This window comes from Cicer arietinum, chromosome 3 (assembly GCF_000331145.2).
Source record: "Cicer arietinum cultivar CDC Frontier isolate Library 1 chromosome 3, Cicar.CDCFrontier_v2.0, whole genome shotgun sequence".
NCBI lineage: Eukaryota > Viridiplantae > Streptophyta > Magnoliopsida > Fabales > Fabaceae > Cicer > Cicer arietinum.
The window spans coordinates 75676551-75694457 of NC_021162.2; the positions used below are offsets into that span (position 1 = coordinate 75676551).

The following is a 17907-nucleotide window of genomic DNA, read 5'->3' on the forward strand; positions in this document are numbered from 1 at the left end:
ATTACAAATTATGATGCGATGTACGGTCTTAGCCATGTGTTCTGAAATTAATTAACCGCATCTAAACAATGCAGATGTGGATTTGCAACGGTGTTTTTGCAACGATGTTGACATGCAGAAATCCAAGTGTATAACAAGCATTTTGTTTAACACGCGGCCAACTCCGTTGGGTGCATCGGGTTTGAAATTTCTCGAATTGAAAAACAATATAAAATTATTTAGCTTGTATTATCACTATTTTTTAATTAAAAACATTATATTAAATTAAAGGATCCACACTCATTTCATAAATAAAAAATAAATATGCACACTCATATGCAAAATCATATATTGTCAACGTAATTGATAAATTATGATGAAATTTATATATAACGTTTTAATTACCATATTTTAAACTTAAACTCAAACCACAATATATGTGACTGAAGTGTTCTATTATGTACAAATCTATTAAAATTTAATCTGAATTTAAAATAAAATAATATTTATAATTTGACTTGGAGCAAGAAAAATTAAAATAAGTTTTGAAACCCTTCAATAATAAACTAAATAGGATTTGACTTGTATTTGAAAACAATAGCACATTTATATCAGTTAGGATCTTCTTCCCTTATATCAACCTTATTTTCTTGAGGGAATTTATATCAACCTTGAACATCTAATTTGATCAAATATTTTTTTTAATTGTCTTTGTAATAACATTTTTATACAATTTAATGATTAATAATAAAACACAAATGACTAAGAAAAGGAAATATCGATATGCAAATGTGTTATAAATAATAAATGTTTGAATCTCTAAACTATTTGGTTGAAGCTTCCTTCTTTATTGATGTTTATGAAATAAATATATATTTAAAGATGTTAAACTCTTTTAATGTTGAACAAGTGACATGAGAGTTGAACTCTTGTTACAATTTGATTTTACAAACAATTTGTTTTATGTTGTACACTCGATTTATGAACAAAGTCTATATTAAAATCGTGAATGGTACACTTATTGAAATGAAAGAATGCAGCTTTTTTAAAGAAGAATGCAATTTTTTTTATTGAGATAGTAGACCTCAATATTTGGGATGATGTGGAAAACAATCAATTTATCCCCACTCATTTAAGTGCCACAGGTAAAAAAGCTTATCAAATATAAAAGATACAGCAATTGAAAAAATTAAAATATTTTGCATCTTAAAAAATTAAATTACAATAAAAATTTTATTATTTGTATAAAAATATGTTTTATATTTTGTTATTATGATATTTATGCAAAAAATATTTTAAGTTGTTAGTCGAGAATCACAATTAATTAAATGTAATATAAATTGAATTAAAGGCAACGGAGGTAATTCAACATAAATTAGATTTTAGTTGAGGGCGATAGAATCGTCTTATTCAATCATACTAAGTCGTATTTAATTTCTCTAAGACAAAGACAATTAAAAAAATAGTACAAACCAATAATTTAGTCCTTGAAACTCATTTTTATATTGTTTTGGACTGAACCGAAACAAAGGACAAACATGAGATATTAATTTTTGAGAAACCTCAATGAGGAGAGTGGAAAAAGTGCACGTGAAAAATAGAGTCGGTTGCAACATGGAAATACTAGGCGAACAATACCCAACATGATCACGTGAATATAGTCTGCATGACAGTTAAAATACGATCTTTAGTTAGTCGCAAGCATGATTTATAGGATTTAGACTTTAATATTTAATCTATAAATATTAATTGTAATTATGATTTCTAAACACATATCAATTGATAAGATTTTTGGTATATTGAACTATTTATTATTCATTCCATATATTTTTCTATTAAAAATAAATAGTTAAAGATAATTTAAACAAAACAATAATTAATACAACTTTGAAATTGAGTTTTGAAAACAACACATAACTGGAATTGAGGGAGTACTGTTGAAATTAAAAAATTAGATTACAATAGGTTGAGTAAATATGGTGCTTCAACTGTATAAACTATAAAGGTAGAAAGAAGAAAGGCACTTTGCTAAATTATTTGCTCTTTCAACTGGTAAATAAATCAGCTAGAAGCACTGTCATCTACATATCAAGGTGAACATTAATCTTATCCTCCTAACATTTAATATTGATAAGAAAATTTACTGGAGATGTTGTCAAGCCATTTTTGCAACTGTACCCTTGCGCCTTTTAGCACAATACTCAAATAAGCTTCCATCAAAACAACGTCTCACAGCTTCTTTTGACAGAAAACCTTGTTCATCTTTGGCTAGAATATACAAAACTCCCCACTCTAATTTGCTGGCAGCCCTGCAAATTATTGATTTAAAGAGATTAATTCAATTGAATTATGATTAAAAGATCTAACAGGTTTTTTTAAAACATTAGTGCTAATGAAATATGTAGAAAGATGAATTAGAGAGAGGACCATCCAAAGAAGTCATATGCAACACTGTTGGCTTGAGTCATGTGCCATAGCTCCCTGAATGTCAATTTGTCAGGCACTTCATGAGCATACTTACTGAACATTATTTCCAAATTTGCTGGGATGAACCTGAAGTATTGTATTAGCAAAAGCACTTGTTGTTACTAAATACTATCAATCACAAAAGCTATAACATCAACATGTCAATCTTGTTAATTAATTTTACTCACCTTCCCTCTGTGTCATAGCTCCCTGAGTCACTTCCATGCTTAGCCCTGTGTATATTTTGTATGTGAATTGGTAACATAGGTGAAGGTAACCATGTCTGTGGAAGAAATTCAAAAGAATGTAAGTACAAGTAATAAGATGTTGTAGTAGTTTATGGTGATTGGTGCTATAGTAGAAAGATGTCTCACAGGAAGAGTAGAATAACTGAGAGCTGCATGAAGAATAATTGTAAATATGAAGGAAGAAACCACATTGAAACCAAGTGCACGAAATCCTGCAAAATTATAAAACATCAATGAAAGGTAATTCATTCACATTAATTAATCATGTGAATGAAAAAATCATTGGACAAAGAGTACCTTTGAATGTCTCCCATGGATAGATAATACCATCATTGTCAATGTCGAAGAAGGCTGCATGTTGCTGAAGCACAGACATGTCATTATGCTTATGGCCCCATGTTCCACTCATGTTCTCTGTATCAGGAGCAACCAGAGCTCTTGGCATATCTTGAACCAAAATCAAATACCCAAACCATAATGAAAATCATCAAACCCAATTAAAATTTCCTCATTTAGAGTCTTTAATATCATATTCTTTATCTTTACTCTCTTTTTCCATTAAGCAAACAAAATAAAGAAAAGATGGAGTAGACAAGTTCGTCGTTGAAATCGTAAGAATACGTCAAATTAGTCATTCAATTTTGCAAACCGGTATATATTTCTTTAAAATCGTAAAATATCAATTTAAAGTAGTCTATCGTTATAGTTTATGATTTAATAAATTAATTGAACATGTGATTTATACATAAAACTATTATGAGTGACAATTTACAATTTGAAATTGAAGTGTGCATTTGTTAAATATAAATAGTAATTTTGAAAAAATAAATGAATAAGAAAAGTAGATTAATGCTGTATTACTGACATGCTTTGGGGAGCTTGGTATCCAAGTCTTCTGGGAGTTTCCTTTGGGCAGTTATAGGTGCCTTGTGGGCCACAGTGGACAAGGCATCCTTGGATGCTTCTACTTTTGAAGTGGCTTCACTTGATGCTCCTTTTGCTGGCGCCATCACTCACTTTCTCGTGTTAGAGAAATGATCAAGTAGTTATTTTGGTTGTAATAATAACTTCTTTTGTTTGTGGGCAATGATAGTTATTTTGCAAAGATGCTCAATAATAGGGAAGCTGACTCTAACAAATTCCAAACGACTCGCTTCGTTGGGTCCCATACGTCCACACCTTCTTGTACACGTGTCTTGATAACAGTGGACACAAATTAATTGGTTCGCATGACAAAGAACATAGGTCCATGTTGTTTTAACTTTGGACATATATATTGAAAGAAGTTTAATGTTTTTTTTATCCTTTCAAAAATAAACTAATGTATATTTTTAGGGTACAAAAAGAAAAACATTTGTATATTGGTTTTTTAAAATAATAAAGTTTTGAGATAAAAATAAGATATTTTAAAGATAAACAAAAATTAAAAAATTGATACATCGGATTTTAAGATTATGGATTTAATTTATATACATGATTGATGTAAAACATTTTTATACTATTAATTAATTATAACAGTTAAGCTATCAAAGATATTTAATTGTTAACATCACTATCTCTAAATTCGTGTCTATGAATTATTGTAATGTGTAAAAATTACATTGACGTGATAATTAAACTTTAAAATTATATACATTAAATTGTGGATAAGTTATCTGCAACAAAATAAAATTAAAATCAATCGTGCGTGTTCACTTACTTTGTTCATAATTTTAGGTTTTACATAGTTATTGATAAGTTTAATTGTAATTTTAATAATTTATTTTTATTAATTTGCATAATTAGTCTCATATTTTAAAAATTCAGCCGTTTTGTCCAATCTCTTATATTTTTTAACGAAAAAATATTAGTTAGAAATATTATAAATAATGTGACATATGACTTCATGATTTAGAATCATCTAAATTAATTAATTATTTATATATTATTAATTAAATTATAAAAATAAATAATTTTGATAAATTGGATTTTTAAAAGATTTTATAACAATTCATATGTGTTAATCATTCAATATCATCTTATTATTTGTCACATTGTGTAAAAATATGTTATACTACTGTTTTTTTATAAGAAAATATGAAAAATAAATAAAAATAATTAAATTTTAAAATAGAATAATCAATTTTACGAATTGTTGAAAATAAAAGACAAAAAATTCAATTAAACATGTTTTATATAAATATTACTAACGTAGTATGTATAAATCCTACTTTTAATAAAACTAGGCTTCTAGATTTCTTATGACCTCCAATATTGTTAAGAAAATATCTATCTCGTCCTAGTAAACAATAAAGCTAAAAACGAAGGAACAACTTCACAATACTACAACTAGTCAACTACTATCCAAGACAAACCAAAATTTGTCATATGGTCAGTCACTTGGTTAGCCACCCTATAAACATAAACATATGTACAAGAGAATGGCCCCAGTTTCTCTTTGGTAGCATTAGGAGATAGATACACGTCAATTTCAATGAAAATTGATTGCATAAATAATAAAATTTCTCCATTGACAAATTATATTTTCCTCAAAAACAAGTAATATAAAATATATTTAAAATTGCAGTAAATAACACTGATTTTATTAGCTTAAGCTAATTAAATTGTAGATTTCACTAAAGTAACATTAGCTAATCGTGATTTTGGAAAACTCTCCGTACATCTAAGAATACACTAAAAATAATAGTACTAGCTAGGAATTGAGATGAAAAAGAAAAAAGGTAAAAAGGTGCTAGTTGCTGCACTGATTATTGAAGCATAAATAAATATCTTCCGTTGATTTTCCAGTGGGCAGCCAGCAAGTAGCAACGAATGAAATGCCACCATGAATTCAGCTGCCCAAAAGGAATTTGATAGTGACAATAATGTTTGGACTTTGGACCATTTGGACGTCCCTCCAGTTTCACTTTCTCACTCACTACTTTGCCACTTACCACCCTTTCACACTCTCTACCAGCCAACAAACACTTTACTTTAAACTTTAAATAATATTAAGGATTGTTTTAAAGAAAATTACAAGATCGTCACTGATTAATTTATAGTATCGCTTTGTTAGAATTATTTTTTAATTAATTATATATGTTATGATTTCAAATCTGTATGACTACTTTTTTTCAACATATATATTGTCCGTTTTAGATATTGTAAATTATTGTAATTTCATCTTTTGTGAAATACAGCTTTGATGGATGGATCGAAGACTGTAAGTAGATATTTATAAATTACTCTTAATTTTAATTTATAAATGTAAGATTTTTTTTGGAGGGTATTAGAATATTATCCTGCTTCGTCATATTAAATTTTAGAATATTTTCATAAATATATGAAACTAACATTCAATAAAAATATTAACTAAATTATTTTTTTATAATTAATTTATTATAATTTTTTAAAATATTTTATTTATAAATAGTTTATATGATTTAAAATAATTTTAACAAAATAATAATTTAAAGTAAATAATTTAAAATAAATAAACTAGATAAATAAATAAACAATATATCTGATTAATAAATAAATAATTTATTTTAATTTAAAATAAAAATTAAATCAATAAAATTTAAATAAATAAAAACTAGATTTCAAATTACTATTATTTAAATATTTTAATCATTTTTATTTAATTTTATATTAAACTAATTAAATTATTAATTTTACTCAACATTTCAATTAACTTAACAATAATCAATTACGAGGTACTGAGATACATAGTACCAGTCAACTTCCCTTTATAGATAACAACATACATATTTTTTAATTACTAAGTCATAAACTTATTTTTCATACCTAAAATATAACAAATAAAATAAAATAAAATAATTTGGTATATTAATTTCCTTGTTAAAGTCAACAACTTGTCGTAGATGACAACTACAAAACAAATCACAGCGAAAAACCATCACAAGAAATGTAGCGGAAAATCACACGGCCCAGAATGGACGTCATCCACACGTGCGAGCCGCAAGATTGCGTTTATGTTGCGCTTGTGTGTTCAATAACAAAAGCTTAATCCTAATCCTAATCCTAATATAATCATCAGAATCATAGGCCTATGATTATGGCAGAGACAGAGTTTGGTTTTGTTTGTTTTAGTTAAACACGACAAACCACATTAGTACCTACAATTCCTCTTCTTCTCTCCAATTCATCATTCTGTCAACTGTTTTGATTCCCACTTTTTAGATTCCGTTACCGGTTTTTCCCAATTCCAGACCAATCATCAGTTTATAGGTATGTTAATGTTCTGTTTCTCACTTCATCTTTTTCTTTTTATTTTTTTTTTTTTACTTTACTACATTTTCAGATATACTTAGATTATTAATTCAGATTTTCATTTTTTTTCTTCTTGTTGGGTTATAATTTTTATTTCAAGCTGGTAGTTTGTTTTTGATTGGGTGGCCTCAATCAACGATTAAGCACTGTTCAGATATTCGTAGTATTTTCTGATATGGTTTTTGCGTGCCTTGGTTTTCAATATCAATATCGACTTATAATTTAATAGGCATGTATATATGTTAGTTCTTTGTTTTTTTTTTTTTAATCCTTTGGCTTCCAGTGGAATGGGGCCTTAGTAAGGAGTTCGAACAGTAAGTAAAGTCCGATCAAGAATTGTTCAAACTAGGATTCAAACTCGGATTCTTCCGAACTATTTGAGCTCAACCACTTGGTTGTATATGTGTTAGTTCATAGGTTGAGAATTATGGATAAAATCCCAGAAAATTCTTAGGTCTGGATAAAGGTTTAAAATCGTGATTGTGGTCCAGTTGCATAACGATCTTTGATATTGTAGAAAATCGTGGTAAAATGCTGTTGATACAGTCTCAATTGCAGACGGTCATGGAGATTTGGAGACATCAAAAAGCTTGATGTCTGACCCAAATCGCGGTAGTGGACTTTTTTAAGCCTTAATGTGGGTATTTTTCGGTTTCATCCTTATTGTGTGATTATTGATGATCTGATACCTGCTTTATCAGGGTTATAGGACTGACTTGTGCTGTATGCTCAGATTCTTATTTCATCCTATTTTGTATTTACCTCGGTGATTTTAACCTGCAAATGCAATTCCCCTTAGTCTTAAAAGTAAGGTTCAAGGCTATAATAATGATGTACATATTATGTAAAGCGGCTGGATTTTCCTTTTGTTCTCCACCGAAGTTGTAGAAACTGCGGTTCTAATTTCTAGTTACATTTTTAAACTCTTTCTTAATTTAAAATATTTTCCCATTTTTTCAAGGATATATGTGGAAATTGTGATGCATTCTTTGAGTATTGGAATACATTGTCACATTACTTCTATCTGTTTTCTAGTGCATTTATGACACAAACTATTCATTTCTCAGATGAACAGCAAGCTTATAATTTTTACCAGTGAGGTATTTTAAAACAAGATTAGCTTACTGAATTGTATATTTCATTCGGTTTGTTGCTGGTTAAGATTATTTTTTATTAGCAATGATTAGCTGACACACAAACCTGCTTTTGGTATCGAAATCAGGACAGAAAAAGCTGATTCACTTGAAGACTCGAGAGCTATGCCTTCATCTTCACCTGTTCTTCCCACTCTTATGGAAAGCAAGTATTTGAAGCCCCCTGATTCTCTTCAGTGTTCACCGATCAGGGGTTTGACTGCAAATCCTGCCTCACTGCAAGCAACATCATCAAGTCCGATCAGAAGTGTTGGACCGGTGTTGTTGTCAAATGCTGAATGTCCTGGCAGCATCCCTTTTTCCTCTGTTTCGCAGCATGATAGGCGATATCAAGATTCTTCCTTTGCTTCTCAGACATTAGGTGACAGTACGTCTTCGGAAATCCATTCGACAACATTCACTTCCCTCCCTCAAGAAAATGGCGATATTTCCTGGGGACCAGATCCAATGGAGGACATTCTTAGTTTTCCTGAAATGTTTTCTGTCCAGCATGATCAGGTGGAAAACATTGCTGGCTACATGAATGACGACAATGCCAAAAAATCTGATTTCGGGGAGTGGGTTGAACAGCTAATGACAATTGATGATTCTCTTCATCCAAATTGGAATCAGCTTCTTGATGACGATGACAATGTTGCAGAACCAACACCAAAGGTTTGTTTCTCTATCTAATTTTTTGAATAATACTGCAATTATTGTTCTTACCTTTGAAGAAGTTACCAGAACAACTAGATTCATTCTCAGATATTTCTTCTCTTTGTGCGGTCTAAGATCCATCACATGAAAATTAAGTCAATTTTGACCTGTTTATCTTGTACATCATAAGTGACTAAATAATGTGTACAAATCTCCATATTTATGAACATTATAATATTAAAAAAGGCAGCCCTCCTCGCTAGGCTTTCCTTTTTATCCACCTTTCCGCGTGTCGCATTTGGATGCTCAGTTCTATTATTAATTGAATTTGTCACCACTTGTATGTGAGTTTGTGTATATAGTTCGTTCCAATGTTGTCATATTTTAGTGGCGCTATTTGTAACGTAGTGGAAATTGAACAAGCCGCTATTGTTTCATGATATGCTATTTATTACAAAGTGTTGTCAAATAAAGCTATAGTGGCCATAGTGCATAACGTGAACAAACTAAAACTACTATTTTCCGTGATCTGTAATTGACACTGTTTGCGGCTGCTAACAGTTTAAATTCTATTTTTATTGTGTACATTGACATTTCTCATAGTTTCCTTTATTTATTTACTCATCTATTTTTACTGTACAAGTTGCAGAAATATATTCTATCTTTTGATGCAGGCAAATCAGGTTTCCCCGAAGCAGCAGCATATACCATCTGGAGAAGTCAACGGTCTTTGTAATTCTGCTTCAGCATCGACTGCACCTCAAACTAAGCCTAGAATGCGTTGGAGTCCTGAACTTCACGAGGCATTTGTGGAAGCAGTCAACCAGCTTGGTGGTAGTGAGAGTATGTTTAATTTTTCATAATCTCATCCTTCTTGACTTTCTCTCTTGAATGATTCTTGTCATCTCATGATGTTATTAACATGCAGAGGCTACTCCAAAAGGTGTCTTAAATCTGATGAAAGTTGAGGGCCTTACTATTTACCATGTAAAAAGCCACCTGCAGGTACATCTTTTACTTTTTCATCCTCTTAAATAGCTTGTTAGTGATGTGTATGTCGATTTATTTAATCTAACATTGTTTGCAAATTACTTGTTCTTTTAATTTCAGAAGTATAGAACTGCCAGATACAAACCTGAGTCATCAGAAGAAGGTATGCAGAACTGTATCTCTTTTGTTCATAGAACAGGTTTAGCAACCAAGTATTTTTTATTTTATTTTTATGGCTTCATAACTGCCTATAGTTTCGAGAAAGATATTTTATTTCAATTTCAATTGCCTTTTTTGTAAGCGTTCTTCTGTTTTAATTCTTTAATTCTTTATAGGGAAAAATCTCTTATTTGTTGAAGTGAAAATGAAAAAGGAAAAGTAGGGAAGAAAGAAAAATCTAGAAGCAAAAACTCAATTGATTCTTTATTTAAAAGTTCAAAATTTTATCTTTTTTTCTGTTGTACAAAGAGAAGTGTAGAATGTTTTCTTTTTCGTCCTATTTTGTTACAATTGAACAATATTTGAAAAACACAGAAATTACTTGGAAGCAGTCAACCAGCTTGGTGGTAGTGAGAGTATGTTTAATTTTTCATAATCTCATCCTTCTTGACTTTCTCTCTTGAATGATTCTTGTCATCTCATGATGTTATTAACATGCAGAGGCTACTCCAAAAGGTGTCTTAAATCTGATGAAAGTTGAGGGCCTTACTATTTACCATGTAAAAAGCCACCTGCAGGTACATCTTTTACTTTTTCATCCTCTTAAATAGCTTGTTAGTGATGTGTATGTCGATTTATTTAATCTAACATTGTTTGCAAATTACTTGTTCTTTTAATTTCAGAAGTATAGAACTGCCAGATACAAACCTGAGTCATCAGAAGAAGGTATGCAGAACTGTATCTCTTTTGTTCATAGAACAGGTTTAGCAACCAAGTATTTTTTATTTTATTTTTATGGCTTCATAACTGCCTATAGTTTCGAGAAAGATATTTTATTTCAATTTCAATTGCCTTTTTTGTAAGCGTTCTTCTGTTTTAATTCTTTAATTCTTTATAGGGAAAAATCTCTTATTTGTTGAAGTGAAAATGAAAAAGGAAAAGTAGGGAAGAAAGAAAAATCTAGAAGCAAAAACTCAATTGATTCTTTATTTAAAAGTTCAAAATTTTATCTTTTTTTCTGTTGTACAAAGAGAAGTGTAGAATGTTTTCTTTTTCGTCCTATTTTGTTACAATTGAACAATATTTGAAAAACACAGAAATTACTTTCAAATTTTGTCAAAATGAGAGTATAAATGTGAATGGTGAATGAAATCTTTTTCTCTACCTGCAGGAACTTCTGAGAAAAAAATGAATTCGATTGAAGACGTGAAATCTCTAGACTTGAAAACGTGAGTCATTTCTTTAACTTCCTTTAGGTTTTGAGATGGTACTTAGTGTTCACATTAACGTTGTAGACGTTGTTCTATAAGATTTGTTTTTTTCACATTGAAATGAACAATAATGCTCATAAACTTGCCTTGAATTATGGTTGCAGGAGTAAGGGAATCACTGAAGCACTACGGTTGCAGATGGAACTCCAAAAGCGGCTTCACGAACAACTTGAGGTACATTATTAGTACTCTCTCCTGTCTCGAATATAAGCAAAAAAGTATTCATATTTGTCGTCTTAAATAGAAACAAACTTAACTACTTTTACTTTTTTTTTAATGCTGTCATTCCTAAAATATCCCTCTCATTTAGTGTAAGTTTTATTTTTTAATCACTCTTTTTTGGGTCATCTATTGATATTATAACTGTTATACAGATTCAAAGGAAGTTACAGATTCAAATTGAAACCCAAGGAAAACATCTTCAGATGATGTTTGAGAAACAGAAACAAATGGGTGACAACAAGGGCTCATTATCCCCTTCAAACGCGCCTTCTGCCACACTCTTGGACACGGGGCTACCTTCTTCTCCAGCAAACAATTCAAAAACTTCAAATGATGAAGGCGACAAATTAAGATGTAATACTGACATTTCAAAAGCCATACCTGAAGAAAGTTTTGAAAATGCAAGCAGAAACCTAATGGTAGATGAAGCTGAAGTTACAAATGAACATGAGAGGGTAGATGATCAGTTTTCTGCCATACCCCCCACGAAACGGGCGAAGATTCAATGACAACTTCTGGAGATAACATGCTCGAATTTTGCTTTCTGCTTATCATAATGATAAACTCAACTTTAACAGTAGCCAGCAGCTATGACTCAAATTTAATTTTTTGGGGGGTGAAGTTAATTTCACTCCCAAGATTTGTTTTATATTCTTTGACATGTTTGGACTCCATGGAACTTGTAGATATATTATTGGATCCAAGAACTATTTCAACTAAATTGGTTTTTATGTTTTATAAGGTTAACTGGCAGCCAAGTTGATCATGTTATCTACTGTAGTACTTGAGGGTTTCGTGATTTTTCTTTCTTTTTAATGTTTTCAGGTTGTCACTAGTACTATATGAAAATTTATCTTGTTTTCATTGCATGCTCCTGACAAATAATTCTCTAAATTTGGCTTGTCTACTTTTTTTTCTACCTTTCTTTTTATCTCCTTTTCTCTCTTCTGATTTTGTCTTCATTTTAAACATTACTCTATCTTAGTTAAAGTTACTCTACTTTTAAAGTTGCAAAAGTTGAGAATCAAAATCCCTCATTTCATAGAAACATAAATCTATTGTCTAGTGATTTAGTCGATAGCCTCTCCTATCATAGGTGACTCTCAATATCAAAACATTATTGGCTTTTAACACTATGTTTGGTTGACGAAAGAAAATACAAAGAAATAAAGTAAACGAAAAGATACATAACCAAAAAAATTGAATCGTAGGCAAGATAATATTTTAGTTGTTTGGTAAAGAAAGATAACATTGTTGTGAAATGATTTAATTATCCAAAATAAAATGTTTAAACAGTTTCATTTGGAAAATGTTTATTGTTGTTTCCTCTTGTTAACCTAGCCGCAAAGTCTTTTTTCTCCGCCTCTCTTTCTTTTTCATCATAGAAGAGAGTGATTTAGACTTGTTTGAATTGATGAAATATGGTGAAATGAAGTGATAACTAATGAGATTTCATTTTCTGTATTTGAAAAAAAAAAAGTGGAGTGAAGTGGGATATGATGAAATCCATTTCATCCTATTTCATAATCTTCCTTCATTTTTTTTTCCTCCAATTTAAGGTATGAGATAAAATTCTACTTTTTATGTTTCATTTCGTTATCAAATAACCAAATAATAGAATGAATACTTTGTTTCATTTTGCTATAGTCTTTTTCATTCCACTTCATTATCTTTCATTCTATTCAACTTATTTTAAAATATATTCCAAAAGAGCCTTAAGGCAATTTTTGGGTTCGAAATTGTTCATCTACATTTTTTTTTTGTTATTTTATCTAAATAAATTATTTTTACATCGTGTTTTCTAATATTTTGTCGTCTAAGTGCAACATTATTTTCCCGTCTTATTGTAAAATTCATTTTGTTTAGATTGACATACTAATTGATCTGCTACAAATAAATTCAGACTTTAACATCGTGAATGTTATAAATCCAAATACATAAATATTTTATCCACTTTAATTTCGTTAAATTTATAAACATTTTCGTTAAATGCTATTAATACGAATTTGTGAATTTTAATTTGAATAAATGAATATTTTTTAATAAAAAAAACATTTTCATTTGTAGTGTCACTTATTTTGTACGTGTTTGCTTATAGTATTGGGAATTAGAAGCTCACAATTGTAGTATCTCTTTTGTCTTGCATTGCGACGTGAGAAAATACTAATATATTGTAGAGCCAAATACAGTATTATTAACTAATTATTTTTGAAGGACTTAACCTTTTTTATTAGATGTTAAATAACATATTTTTAAATAACACATTTATATATTTATATATATAAATTTATAAATAACACAATTTTATCTTTGCAACATAAGAATAATCTTGAAGGTTTGCGGCACTTTTTTTCAAAAAAAATTGCACTTTCCTAATCAAATATAACAAAAATAGGTGTGATCAACCACCTATTTACACCGATATAATCTTAATTGAATTATATTTTGTTTTTTTGTGAGTGAGATATTTATTAATTGAGTGATATTTTGTTTTTTTGTGAGTGAAATATTTATTAATTGAGTAATATTTTGTTCTTTTGTGAATGAGATATTAGATTAAAATCAAAATATATTATCGATATTTAAAACATCAAATCGGTCTTAAAAATGTAATTTAAAATATTTATTATCTTTAAAACTTCAAAATGATATTTTGACTCAACACTTTGATTAAAAAAACAAGGACATTCTACTTATCATAAGCAAGATTGTCAAATTGATTTTTTTGTGTGTGAATATATTGCAAATTATTTTAGTCCTAGTTTTGTCAGATAAATCTTGAAAATGTGTCCTTACATGAAACATTTTATAGTTTGGGAGTTTGTGAGGTATTTCTCAATTTTGAACTGTCTACCCCTATGATCAATTGATAATGATTAATATAACAAAATTAATTGAATCAGTGTAACCAACTACCTATTTACACCAATATAACCTTAATTGAGTGAAATTTTATACTTTTTGTGAGTGAAATATTTATCGATTTAGTGATATTTTTGTTCTTTTGTGAATAAAATATTAGATTAAAATTAAAATATATTATCAAACTTTGATTAAAAAAACAAGCACATTCTACTTATCATAAGCAAGATTGTCAAATTGATTTTTTTTTGTGCGAATATATTGCAAATTATTATAGACCTAGTTTTATTCGATCAATCTTTAACATTAATTAGAACTGATTTATTCCTTTTATTTAGTGTTAAAAATTCATTCATTAATACCAGAATTGTTTTTGGTATATTCATGGAATCTTAGCATATATGTATATTAATTCATTAATACCATATGTAAAAATTCATTCATTAATACCATATATAAAATAGAATCATTCTCACAGAAACATAATAAAAAAATATAAACATAAACAGAAATACCAAATAGTCATGCCACCGTCGATCTAGAACCCAGTTTTGAGAACAAATGTTGCGAGACGACGGTGCAGACTTATACAAAATAAGTAAATGAGAAATATAAGAACTATTAAGAACAAACCATCTATTGTAGTCAAGCCAATAGACTACCCTAGATGGATGATCCTGCACGGTTCACTTCTTCTTTGGCTTAACTCCACTAGGTTCCTTCTTCTCCACACTCTTGATGACTCCCACAGCCACAGTTTGACGCATGTCTCTGACAGCAAAACGCCCAAGAGGAGGATACTCAGCAAAAGTCTCAACCACCATGGGCTTGGTTGGAATCATCTTCACAAGACCAGCATCGCCATTCTTCAGGAATTTCGGCTCCTTCTCAATCTCCTTACCAGAACGCCTGTCAATCTTGGTAATAAGCTCAGCAAACTTGACGGCGATGTGGGAGGTGTGGCAGTCAAGAACAGGGGCATAACCATTACCAATCTGGCCAGGGTGATTCATGATGATAACTTGGGATGTAAAGTTACCAGCCTCCTTGGCAGGGTCATCCTTGGAGTTTGAGGCAACGTAACCACGCTTGAGATCCTTGACAGCAACATTCTTAACATTAAATCCAACATTGTCACCAGGAAGGGCCTCAGTGAGAGCTTCATGATGCATCTCAACAGACTTGACTTCAGTTGACAGTCCAGTGGGCGCAAAAGTCACGACAAATCCAGGTTTCAAGACACCAGTCTCGACACGCCCCACAGGCACAGTACCAATTCCTCCAATCTTGTAGACATCCTGAAGTGGTAATCGGAGGGGCTTGTCTGATGGCCTCTTAGGCTCATTGATTTGGTCAAGGGCCTCAAGAAGGGTTGGACCCTTGTACCAGTCAAGGTTTGTAGAGCGCTCAATCATGTTATCTCCCTCAAAACCAGAGATGGGAACAAATGGAATTTTTTCTGGGTTGTAGCCAACCTTCTTCAAATAGGATGAAACTTCCTTCACAATTTCATCATACCTAGCCTTGGAGTAATACCAGCTTCAAAACCACCAGTAGTGGAATCAATGATAAGGACAGCACAATCAGCTTGGGATGTTCCAGTAATCATGTTCTTAATGAAATCTCTGTGTCCGGGGGCATCAATGACGGTGCAGTAATACTTAGTTGTCTCAAACTTCCACAGAGCAATGTCAATTGTGATACCTCTTTCACGCTCAGCCTTGAGCTTGTCAAGAACCCAGGCATACTTAAATGAACGCTTGTTCATCTCAGCAGCTTCCTTCTCAAACCTCTCAATGACACGCTTGTCAATACCTCCAAGCTTGTAGATCAAGTGACCTGTGGTGGTTGACTTCCCAGAGTCCACATGGCCAATGACCACAATGTTGATGTGAACTTTCTCTTTACCCATTAGTCCTTGAGCTTAAAATCACAAAATAACTGCAATTTCAACACAGAAAGTGAGAAAACAATACATAAGAAAAATAAAACACCAGTTTTCAAATTAAAAATAGATAAATAAAGTACTAGCAACAACAGCATTCTCACAAATAAAAATGCACAACCCATGTCAACTATACAATACAACATCAAAAAGGCAAGACACGGCATGTTTCAAGCAGACACAAAATAAATACAAGTAAACAATTCAAAAAGAACATCTTTATCATATTTATTAGTCTCTCAAAAATTAAATATATTTTATGTCTGACGTGTATTAAGTACCACAGCATAAAACTCTTGGTGAAAAGATTGATACCCAAAAATTGATAGCTTCAGAATACACAAGTATGATCCAGAACAAAAATTAAAACAAAATAATACTAATATCAGAAACATGCTAACAAAATAAAGACACAATCCAAGTCATCAATATAATATTGAAAGAGGAAGACGCCATGTCTTTCAAAATATCAAGCAAACACAGTATAATCCGAATATCACTTGTTTATGTCGTTTATGTTTATAAGCTAACAACGAAAAGATAGATACTCAAATATTGTTGCATTCATATCAAATAAAAACTACATATTCAGTACCAATTCCTAAAATCTAAGGATCCTATGAAATCACATCGCATATCTGAACTAATGCTAAAAACCGAAGAATCGAAGAAGAAAATCGATAAGAAAGAAAATAGGATCCTGTTTACCTTGAAGGAGAAGACTGAGTTAAAACCCCAGAAAGAGAAAGAGTGCAGTGGGTAGAGAACATAGAGTTAGAAGGGTTTATATATAAAGATGTGGATTGTTAATATCAAATCAAATATTTTAATATTGACAAAAAAAAAATAAATCAAATCTTTTAATATTGATAAAAAAATAAAAGTAAATCTTTTTATGATTTATAACTTATTATAATATTAATATCAAAAAATTTATTTAAAAAAATCTAAAATATTATTTTTTGATTTTGTGTCAAAATCAAAAAAAAAAATTGAAATTTTTGATTTTTTTTCAAATTAAAAAATTTTCGAGGAAAAAATAAAAAAATGTAAATCTTTAAAAAATTGAAAAAAATTTCTCGAAAATAAATTTCCAATTTTTTATTTTGAAAAAGTTGGCCGCTAAGCTTACCAAAATTTATGGGTTTTTTGGTTTTGGGGTCTTTCATTTTTTGCCCTTTTAAACTATAAATTTTTTGACCTCTCTAAGAATTTTTTTATCATATTTATTAATCTCTAAAAAATTAAATATATTTTATGTCTGACGTATATTAAGGACTTTTTTTGATAATAATATCTCTTTTTATTTTTTTTATTTTGAAAATATCCAATTTTAAAATTTATTTAAGCGAATGTCCTACTTTTTTTTTTTAAGGAGGAAGTCACTTCTCCAAGAAGCGACCGGCTGAAGGGAAAATTGAAAACCTAATAGGAGGTCGCTTCCCCATGAAATGACCTAACTGATTTTTTTATTTTTAACATTTGTTATTAATTAGGATAATAAATTAAAATTAATTTAATTATTTAAAAAAATAAAAATATTAATAATAAATTAAAATAAAATACATTACTAAATTATAAATAAATTTTATATTTTAATTATTATTATTATAATAAATAATTATTATAATTATAATTAAAAATTATTATAATTATAATTATTTAATTAAAATGATTAAATTATATTATAAATTTTAAAAAAT

General features: G+C 29.8%; 2 protein-coding genes and 1 pseudogene across 2 annotated transcripts; 1 reads left to right on the forward strand and 2 right to left on the reverse strand.

Annotated features, from left to right (window-relative positions):
• Nucleotides 1–1893: 1893 nt before the first annotated feature.
• LOC101510684 (peroxygenase 2-like) lies at nt 1894–3781 on the reverse strand. The gene is made up of 6 exons (XM_004494673.4): nt 3559–3781; nt 2991–3140; nt 2820–2905; nt 2634–2728; nt 2407–2532; nt 1894–2288 (listed from the first exon to the last, which is right to left on the reverse strand). The coding sequence occupies exons 1-6, from the start codon at nt 3701–3703 to the stop codon at nt 2135–2137; spliced, it is 756 nt and encodes a 251-aa protein (XP_004494730.1). The 5' UTR covers nt 3704–3781; the 3' UTR covers nt 1894–2134.
• A 2798-nt stretch (nt 3782–6579) lies between these two features.
• LOC101511209 (protein PHR1-LIKE 1-like) lies at nt 6580–12168 on the forward strand. Its single transcript, XM_004494675.4, has 8 exons — nt 6580–6923; nt 8188–8773; nt 9430–9598; nt 9684–9760; nt 9866–9908; nt 11076–11133; nt 11280–11349; nt 11550–12168. The coding sequence occupies exons 2-8, from the start codon at nt 8225–8227 to the stop codon at nt 11904–11906; spliced, it is 1323 nt and encodes a 440-aa protein (XP_004494732.1). The 5' UTR covers nt 6580–6923; nt 8188–8224; the 3' UTR covers nt 11907–12168.
• A 2518-nt stretch (nt 12169–14686) lies between these two features.
• LOC101508643 (elongation factor 1-alpha-like) lies at nt 14687–17013 on the reverse strand (annotated as a pseudogene).
• Nucleotides 17014–17907: the final 894 nt, after the last annotated feature.

Excerpts from the sequence above, each read along its gene's own strand:
- LOC101510684 (XM_004494673.4), bottom strand. The coding sequence starts at position 3,703 with ATGGCGCCAGCAAAAGGAGCATCAAGTGAAGCCACTTCAAAAGTAGAA. Across the intron at positions 2,906-2,990 it reads TCCATGGGAGACATTCAAAG|GATTTCGTGCACTTGGTTTC; the intron begins GTACTCTTTGTC and ends ATAATTTTGCAG. Across the intron at positions 2,729-2,819 it reads TCAGTTATTCTACTCTTCCT|ACATGGTTACCTTCACCTAT; the intron begins GTGAGACATCTT and ends TTTCTTCCACAG.
- LOC101511209 (XM_004494675.4), top strand. The coding sequence starts at position 8,225 with ATGCCTTCATCTTCACCTGTTCTTCCCACTCTTATGGAAAGCAAGTAT. Across the intron at positions 9,599-9,683 it reads CCAGCTTGGTGGTAGTGAGA|AGGCTACTCCAAAAGGTGTC; the intron begins GTATGTTTAATT and ends ATTAACATGCAG. Across the intron at positions 11,350-11,549 it reads GGCTTCACGAACAACTTGAG|ATTCAAAGGAAGTTACAGAT; the intron begins GTACATTATTAG and ends ACTGTTATACAG.